Here is a 9,232-nt window from a genome sequence, read left to right on the forward strand (position 1 = left end):
AGAGTCTTTAGTACATGATGTTAACTTCAAGGTTGTAAGCAAACTGAGGTAACAGCTCCAGGTCTCAAGTTTTGGGGAAAAAGAGTCCTCCTCGTGACACTATCTTGCTGGATATTCAAGGTCCCAAGCTGAACACTTGACACTTGCCACCATCATTCTCAAGTTAAACCACCTGTGTTGGGCTATATGTAGATGTTGGGACCTTCTTAAAAGAAGTCCGTTCTCAGTTTCAAGTCTAACATCTGACAGCCAGTGAGCCTCTGCTCTCCAGAAAAAAAAAAAAAACCAAAAACCTTTTTCCAGGAAACCAAAAGGGTGCTCTTTAGGCAACAATCCCATAATCCTTTGATTCAGTCCTTCAACCAACCAGTCCTCTAATCAAACCTGAAGACAATTTTCACACACCCTAAGGGGTGAGGGTTAATAGTGTCAGATGCATGCAGACTCACTTTAATTCCCCAGGTGCATGGAAGTTCTGCCATGGAACACACAGACCTTACTTCCTCCATGTATCATCTCTGTCTTCATGTTTCTTAGACTGTACAAGTCCGAGCACAAAACTAATCTGTCACAAATTCCAGCACACATGAAACACTTCAAACAAACCACCACAAGTACATCCAATGCTACCGAAGACCTACCTCCACTTCAGATTTATCTGTCCATAACAACACAAGTCTCAGAATGTGCGCCAGTGGTGTGAAGCTTTGAATGTGAACATCAGCAATTTCGCAACAAACCGAGGTTGTCGTCTGAGAGCGAGTGATGTCACCACGCACGGCCTGCCAAATATCAGCCCCTGCGGGGGCAACCGCCCAGCACCCCCAAGTCTGAGTAGGCAGTAACAAATGTGGGCACCGCATGTTCTTTCGCCTTCCTAGCTCTATTGTACGGCACATACATGTGGGTTATATATATTTTAATGCCATTTTTCCTCTTTCTTTTCTCAGGTTTTTTTTTTTTTTTTTTTGAGCATCCGTGTCGGCGGCGGACATCAATGTGCACGTAGCATGATTCACTTCCTCGATTCTGATTGGATAACAATGGCAGAATGCCCGCCGGGCGGCGGGGTTACTCGAAGGAGTCTGTGCGGAACGCTGCTTTGCTGGGATGACAGGGGAACAGAAAATGAAAGACTGACAGACTCCACAGCTGTCTCTCCCTTGCCTGGACAAGTGCTACCATGACATGTCTGTAGATCTCACTCTCTTTGTTCAACAAATCTTGAAATTTCTATTTACAATCTGTTTAACAAAGTCTTGTAAGCACCTTGGCCACTTCATAGGATGAATGAAAACGGAACACATCTTTTAAAGAACAAAAAATCATGCTCATTTTACCGACAGCAGGTAATATTTCCTCTGTCTCTTGAAAATGACGGCATTACAGCATATTGCAGCATATTACAGCATAAATGATAACCCATTTTTCAAACTAAGAATCAATTGTATCATCTTCACAATGTATCTAATTGAATCACTTCAAAATCTTTGAAATCTGCTCTACCTGCTCCTTTTCTAGGTCATGTTTAAACTTACTTTCGGTGCCATTTTTCTGGGGAAAGGGTTTAGGGGACGGTTTCTATGACTTGGAACCTGTTAGTATACGACTCATGCTTTCAGGACGGAATACCTGTGATGACACGCAAGCTCTTTACTAATGCCACCAAAAAACATAAGCAGGTCAGAAAAAAACTACAACCATCCGTCTGAGTTTTTGGGCCTCACATACCCACGCACACAAGGGGAAAAACTGAGGCATAATCGGCCAAATGTGGGCCGCCGTTCCCCGGGGGGAAGGTTCACTTCCTGTTCCAGTTTGTTCCGTGGATTATGCGAGGGGGGGGGGTTAGGGGTGGGGGAGAGGGAGAAAAAGAGAGGAAGGCAGCGCAGTCTGGCATCAATCTTCCCCTTGTAACTGTCAAGTCTGGATTCCTGGTTGCGGCTTACCACCAGACACTCTACGTGTTGCGGGGGGCATATGCCCCCCCCGGGACATTCCCGACAACTTTTCTTCTTTACTTCTACTTGCACGCAAGTGCCCACTGCATTGTCACGGCAGACTGGCACTCGTTTATGGTGGTGTTTCTCAAGTTTCATGTCTGGTATCCTGTGCCCAATGCTGCTGGTACCCAGCCTTCAGGTTTTTCTGTGTCATTGTTTTTACTGTCCTATCCACTCGCCTCATTCCCACTAGTCTGGAACAGACGATGGGTTACAAACTCAAACTCAAAACAACCTAATTCATAACCAGATGAAACCACTTTATTCCTTGGGACAGAAAACATTTCTGTGGGTCTCTCAAAAACAAAACAAAAACAAACCCCCACAATCAGGTTTGCTTATCTCAAAAAACTAAACAGACAGACAAACAAACACCCTAACAAACAAGCTCACAACAAAGAAAGAAAGAAACAAAGAAACAAAACACAGGGGAGGGGAGGAAGCAGATGGGGCATACTTGGAAGATTGAGCTTTGGTTCTCTTGGGAGGTTCAAAACTCCTTTCCACCCTTGTTTGGAGCATTTTGTCACATTTTGAGTACTGTCATCCCCGGGGGGTTAACTGCTTGGCATATTCAAGGAGGAAAGTGTTGGGGGGTTCGAACCCCTTCCCATACTCACTTTGCATTCTGCATGACGTACTTGAGGAGGAATGTCTGCATGGATTCAATCTCCTTCCGGTTCAGCAGCAACCACTCCCGCACTGCTGCCTCCTTGATGGTGGATGCCGCCTGGAACAGCACGTAGTCTGCCTTGCTGTGCTCTGTTGGACAAAAAAATAAAAAGCCGACGAGGGGGAGAATTGGCGAGAATGCATGAGAGAAGACGAGAATCCGTGAGGCACCGAGAGAACAACTTCACTCATATGCGCCAGACAAAACAAGAACAGGCTAAATAGGGGCGATTTGCAACACTGCCTAACCGTCGTTAGCGGACACCAATCAAAAGTTTGCACTGCATTGCAGGAAAAAAGCTGACCATCTTTTGCAACCACAATCTCGCTACTCTCCCCTTATCACTAATCACATTGACTTCACTCACTAAACACCTTCCACTTTGTGGTACGTGTAGCCAGTAAAGCATCATACAGTTTACACTGATGTTCTGTGAGCTACAAATGGATTTGTTTTGGGATAAATGTCGGGTCGTTCTGTACTGCCAATACTTTCTGTTTGAGAGATTATGAAACAGAATGAGAGCTGAGCCCTTGCTGGAACTCTGCCAGATGAAACAGCATGAAATAGAGTGAGGTGGCGAAAGAGATACTTAAAGTTGGCCTTAATACCGAGCTCTGCAAAATATGGGGGGGGGTGGCAAGCACGATGTATTCAAATTGAATTTGAAAACTGTGCTAGGATACATCTGGGTCCCATTTCCTGCCGACAGACAATGGACATCGGAGTGAAACGCAAAAACACGGGGAAGTTGAAATTTCCAGAACATGTGCTGGTGCGTGAGTGAGTGATTTGACTTTGGAACAAGTGTTGTATTAGCCGTGAACCACATTACGGCAAATCCAAGGACTAAAAGTCAAGAATTGTGAGTCAAGCTTAATCCACAAGAAGACTGGAAGTCACAATGGAGGCTTCTGTTTTTGTCTAGGCAAAGTTGTTTTCCTTTGTCTGCAAATTTTCTTGACTAAACATAATCCAGTAACCTCTGCCCCCTTGAAAAACAAAAAACCGCAAGCCTCTGGAAGTTCTCAATTACAGAGATTTGGAGAATGTGTTTTAAAGTTGTGACCGGTTTGTGATGTTCAAAAACCAATGTAGTTTTTTTTAGCGCGTACTGGACTGTTTGAACAATGCTTCTGTTTTAAGACGATTCATTCGACACACCAACATGCCAACTTCTGTTGAAATCTTTTTCCCCGTCTGGGCCAAATGTCAAAGAAAGGTTAAAACTCTGCCTTACATTTTTGGTCAGCAAATTAATGTACTCAGCACATATATGCTGGGTACCAGTCATAATTGATGACACTGTACATCAAAAAGGTTGGTTGCCAATGAAGTTCTACACTCAGTGAATTTCTGTGCTTAGCTGTTCCTTAAAGTTAGCCCACAACCACATTTTAAAATATTCTTATTCAGCAGCATTTGCAGGAGAAGTCTCCAGATCAGGCAATGAGCCACTTTGGTATTTCAACAGCACATGCCCAAAATGAAGCGTATCTGAGGTCATTCAGATGTGTGCGTGAGATCTGCCCATCCAGCGTGGCCCTACGCAGACTCGCACGCACGCTTTGTTCCTCGAGTGACCTTGCTCTTTTGATTGAAATACCAATCTGACTCATTGGTTCACCACCTCCCACTCCGATACCAACCTAGAATGTGTCTGCAGGCCGCAAAGGGAGCCTTCGACTTCCTGAAGGCCAAGATGACGTGCTCGGCAGACTGACGTTGTTCCTTGCTTACCAAGGCGGGCGGGGCCTTTGAGAAAAAGAGAAAGAAAAGCAAGTCAAGGGCTTTCAACGATCTACTTAAAAAAAAGAAATGATCACAATTTTGGACGAAGCTTAGCTTCTTCAGGTACTTGATAAAGCTACATGTACGTGGACAATTCCAGAAACTAGGGGGTCCTTTTTTTTCGTGTCCCTGTCAAATCTGACATATGATTTTGTAAGTTCAGAACACATTTTCTAATTTCCAAGAGTGATGAATTAATGCAAAGTACCTGCCAAACAAATACTAATAGTTTGAAATCAATTCCGGTGACATTTCCACGCCAAAATAACAAATGTCAGATAAAACAGGGACACAAAAATGTCACACTTTAGGAGCCCTAATTTCTGGAATTACCCACTTATAAATGTCGTTTGAGGCTCAACTTTTTCACAGCATCTGGTGGTAAGGGTTCAAAGCTGCCATACCCTCCACTGGATTGGCTGATCAAAGATCAGGCCATCTCATTTCGGCTCCTCATTCATTCTGACAACACACCCATGTCCCTTTCATGAACGTATAAAAATAGATAAAGGTTAGATTGGCCATTGTCCTTTTCCTACACATGGCTTTGAGAGAGGGAGGAGATAGCAGACAGGGTTTGCTTTATTAAAGGATGAAAAAGATGACAGTCATTTTTTTTTTATCTACGAATAAAATATCTGCCTTTCTCCTCCTGGCAAAATTTGTGAAACTCTCACCGCTTGGTGCTAAATGAGCCCATGCTCTGGATGGAAATCGCATCTAGCTAGATGCGATGCTGATGATGCTAAACTTTATTTCTGGACTTCATTTCTCCCTTTTGCGACAGGAAAGTAGTACCGTAAAATCCCACTTGTCAGAGAGTTGTGGTTTCATACTATGACTGCTACACTCCTGCTTCTTGCCCTTGAAGCTACTGGTCTTGCTGTCACTGTCTCTAGGGTATGCTTTTACCAGTTGTCAAGACTCTACCAGCGACAGCAAAAGGACGGCAGATAATTACAAGCGTCAAGCACAGGGCCTGTTTATTTCACATGGATCTGGATTGCAACCAGTGATCCCAGAGCTGGTTCCTGCTGTCCATCAGGCGGATTTAGGTGTCAGTGAACCAACGACAGATCATGAACTGCATCTGCGTGAAGCGAACAGGCCCACAGGCTGTAGTGCTGATTCTCACTGCCAACTGGACAGCGCTGTATCTCGCATCATCAGCATGCAGTGCCCCAAAGCACCTGTCTTTCAAGAAGCCAGGAGGTGGTTCACGGATGAATTACTTTTCTATTAAGGCTAATGAGTATTCTTCAATTATGCTGTCCTTTGCTGAGGGTGTCTTTGATTTTTGTTCAGCGGACCCTCTGGTATGAAGTCAGGTGAACTCAGACTTCAGGTCGGCCTCAGTGGAGGCATCCTGATTCCAGAATATCAAATGCTGTTCTTGGCTAAATGAAGACGCTCCGCAACAGTACATTAAACTACAGCCTATTAAACTTGTTTAAAAGCCAGCACGAGCAACACAATTCACAGCCGCAGCCAGCAGTGTTTGAACCTTAGAGGGGGAAATCCACCAAGGCTGAGACCTTCAGCAGAAGGGAGTGGAGGAGATCAAACTCCAAAAAATCTGACACAGCCAAGCCAGTCCAGAACAGAAAGCAGAACGGATCAGACCATGGGACAAACAGGAAGGCAAACGCCTTCAGCAACAGACAGCAGAATAGAAGAAATCGCATTTCAAGAAACCCATCACGGCAAAGATCATCCAGCCCCGAAAGCAGAACAGGTCCAACTGCAGGGCATCCAAAGAAGTTAGGACCTTCTGCAGCGGGCAGCAGGGAGGTCAAGATAATCTAAAAGTGGCCAGCACTGGCTACAATCCATCGACGCCAAGATGAGCCACATCAGCCCCAAAAACAGCCTGAACCGCTCGAAACTGACAAACTCCACAATACTGCTACACCAAAAAGCTGACAGAGCACAGTAAAGACATCTAATTCCACCTCTGTCAAGATACATGGATCTCAAAACAGCAGCAGAGCAAACTAATGGAAGAACTACTGATTCAAAAAAAAAACAAACCAACTCAACTCTGACTGGGACAGCGAAATCCCCCCCTGCAAAAACCCTATGACCCTGATGCATCAATATTTTCCCTGCAAATTTGTAAAATCTCTGTAAAAGGGGCACTGAAGCTAAATGCCAATATTCATTCATCAAAAACTTTTGACAATCAGAACATACACCGCACACACACCCACGTATGCCTCGTACACGGATCTCAATGTAAATCAGTGTGAATTGTGTACCACACACACGAGCACTGAGAAAGAGAAAGTCAAGCAACTCTGCTCGTAAAATCTGCCACACGTACTCCTGCTGGAATGTGAGTGTACGAACAGAGGTATTTCTTTATGCAGCGGGGGTGTCGCTGCTTGAAGTATCGGCACATTCCGGACCCGTGCTTCTGTTTACAAAAGTGTACAGTACATGTACACTGCATGCTTAGTGCGGACATATACGAAGCACATTCAGAGCAAGCACGGAATCGACATCGAAGCTGCTAAGCATTGCAACGTCTGTGCATCAATTCTACTAGATTTTAAGACAGCCGATCAGGGTGGCATGACATCGAAATATGCTTTCAATAGGTTTGCAAGCATCTGAAACCAAGGATTTTTGGGGTTTTTTTTACAGGCTTATGGATGTTTATGGAAAAAGGACACGACGGCAAAGCTAAATATAGGGCAAGGCAAAACTGGCCGTGAGGACAGAGATTTTTTGCGGGGCACCTCGGCAAGTGAGAAGGGCAACTGGCCGTCGTTGCTACATTCATTTCACGGCCTGACTTTCTGTTGGCTGCTATGTCTCTGATGGGAAAATTAGTGATGCGTATGGAATTGTATCCAAAGGGATATATCAAAATGGTCTGCTGTATATTGAGAAATACGAGCACAGTACAATTCCAGCATGAGCACCAGACTCAAATGTGCACGCAGTAGTTAAGAATAATGGTGAAACTAGTGAAACAAGGAGGAATGACACACTTCTATAAATAAATTTACAATCAGGGGGCCTAGCACCCCCATTAGCATAGGTAAGAGTTGGCCTATACTCCAACAACTACAATACTACAGAGGGTTTGCATGGCTGCCATCTTGCAGGCCAGTGCTTTTGTTCCACAGGGTATGCACAAGGGAGGTTTCCCCATGGAACAAAAGAACTGCCCTGCAAGATGGCTACCACACAAAGCCAGCGGCCATGTGCAAAGACAAAGTCTACAGGGAACCATCGTGGAATTGTTCTCAGTTTTTCTTTTCTCACCCCTCCCTTTTAAAAAAAAAACAGCGACAAAAATTCTGTAACACAGGACGTTAAGAGAGCGATGGTGTCAAGACGGAAGATTCTTCCTCAGTATTATTGGAAAAAAAGCAATAAGTAGATCAGCACTGGAAACAATATGGAAAGAAGTCTATATGAAGGCTACAATTTTTTCTCTACAGTTACTTACATGTAGATGTATTTTTTTTTGGTTGCCATCTGAAAGCAAAAAAGTCCTTAAAACTCAAATTCTGCTGTGAAAATATTGAGGTATTCAAGTGCTCAGGAAACAGAATTTATTTCAGACCAGTCTCACAGCATTTGTGCACAGGGTGCCAAGTGACATGCATCTGTATGAAATTCTTTCCAAACAGTGAAATTTTGAAATATTAAATTAAGGCCTGCTGAACAGTAGTACTGTTAGGAAAATGGGGACCCCAAGCTGGGGATCCCCAGGTTTTTTTTGTCAATTTAATCTTGTAAAACTGGTCAGTCCCCCAAAACTAAAAGCAACCATCTCTTTATTGCACTGAACCTATTTTTTTGGAATTTTAAATGGCAAATTGTGAGAAAATGTGACTTTCTTACTACTAAACCAGACATGTAAATTTAAATCCACCACACATGTATGTCATGTGTTAAAACACTCACATTTCCCGTCATAATTTCCCTCAAAACTCAAAACCCTGCCCTCTTTTCACAACATCCACAGTGCAGTTTAATTGAGTATAATGTCATCATCATCTATTATTTAAGGTGAATCTAAAAGTTAAACTGTAGGTTTCCCTTCTTCACGTATTATTCTTGCAGTCGGACACCCGGCAACCTCTGTACATTGTTAAATAGTAGAAAGAGTAAGGTTGCCCCTTTGCCATGTTTTAAAAGTCCACACCGACGTGAGAGTAGGAACAGGTCCCCAACATTCCCAAGGATTTTCCCCACTGACTTACATGTGAATGCTATTCAATCTCCTCTAAATCCAGACGGGATGATGAATAACAGCCACCACTAATCAGTCAAGGACGAGAAACAAGGCCAAGTGTCCTCATGCTGACCAAGAGAACATGTATGTAGGCCTAGGCCTATCGTCTGGCTAACCATGCTAACGTTCCTTATCCATGTGTAATCAAGTTAGGCCTACCATTATTACCATTCATCAAAACAGGCTGATACTACTCATGCCAGTTAATTGCGAAATATAAACACGTGCGAAAAATTGCGAAAACCGCACTAGTAGAACATACCCGAACCCCCCAAACTCCACAAGGGTTGAACTTCATATTTCGTTCAATTTTCGGACGCCTAAACTTAAAAATCTGCAATCTAACTCCTATTTTTCTTACCATTATCAACTGCGCCGCGTGTTCCAGGTCGCTCAAGAAAGCCGCCATCTTGCTGAATGGGTGTTAAACAGAGGATGGTGGCGCTCTATTATTTCATTGACCAAACTTTTGTACTTGCGCATTATTTAAAGAGCGGGTGCACTGGTGCACTA

The 9,232-nt window shown here is 43.8% G+C and overlaps 1 protein-coding gene across 2 annotated transcripts in view; it reads right to left on the minus strand.

Moving 5' to 3' along the window:
* Positions 1-9,137, minus strand: part of xpo4 (exportin 4) — a 50,082-nt gene extending 40,945 nt beyond the window's left edge. For both annotated transcript variants that reach the window (XM_022226209.2, XM_022226208.2), the window contains exons 1-3: positions 9,081-9,137; positions 4,326-4,431; positions 2,624-2,765 (exon numbers count right to left, since the gene is read on the minus strand). In XM_022226209.2, the coding sequence (XP_022081901.1) occupies positions 2,624-2,765; positions 4,326-4,431; positions 9,081-9,128 (296 nt within the window). In that variant the 5' untranslated portion in view covers positions 9,129-9,137. The remainder of the gene's footprint in view (positions 1-2,623; positions 2,766-4,325; positions 4,432-9,080) is intronic.
* Positions 9,138-9,232: the final 95 nt, after the last annotated feature.

Source organism: Acanthaster planci, linkage group LG15 (genome assembly GCF_054643075.1).
Source record: "Acanthaster planci isolate LZ-2023a linkage group LG15, COTS_SCS, whole genome shotgun sequence".
NCBI classification, from domain to species: Eukaryota; Metazoa; Echinodermata; class Asteroidea; order Valvatida; family Acanthasteridae; genus Acanthaster; species Acanthaster planci.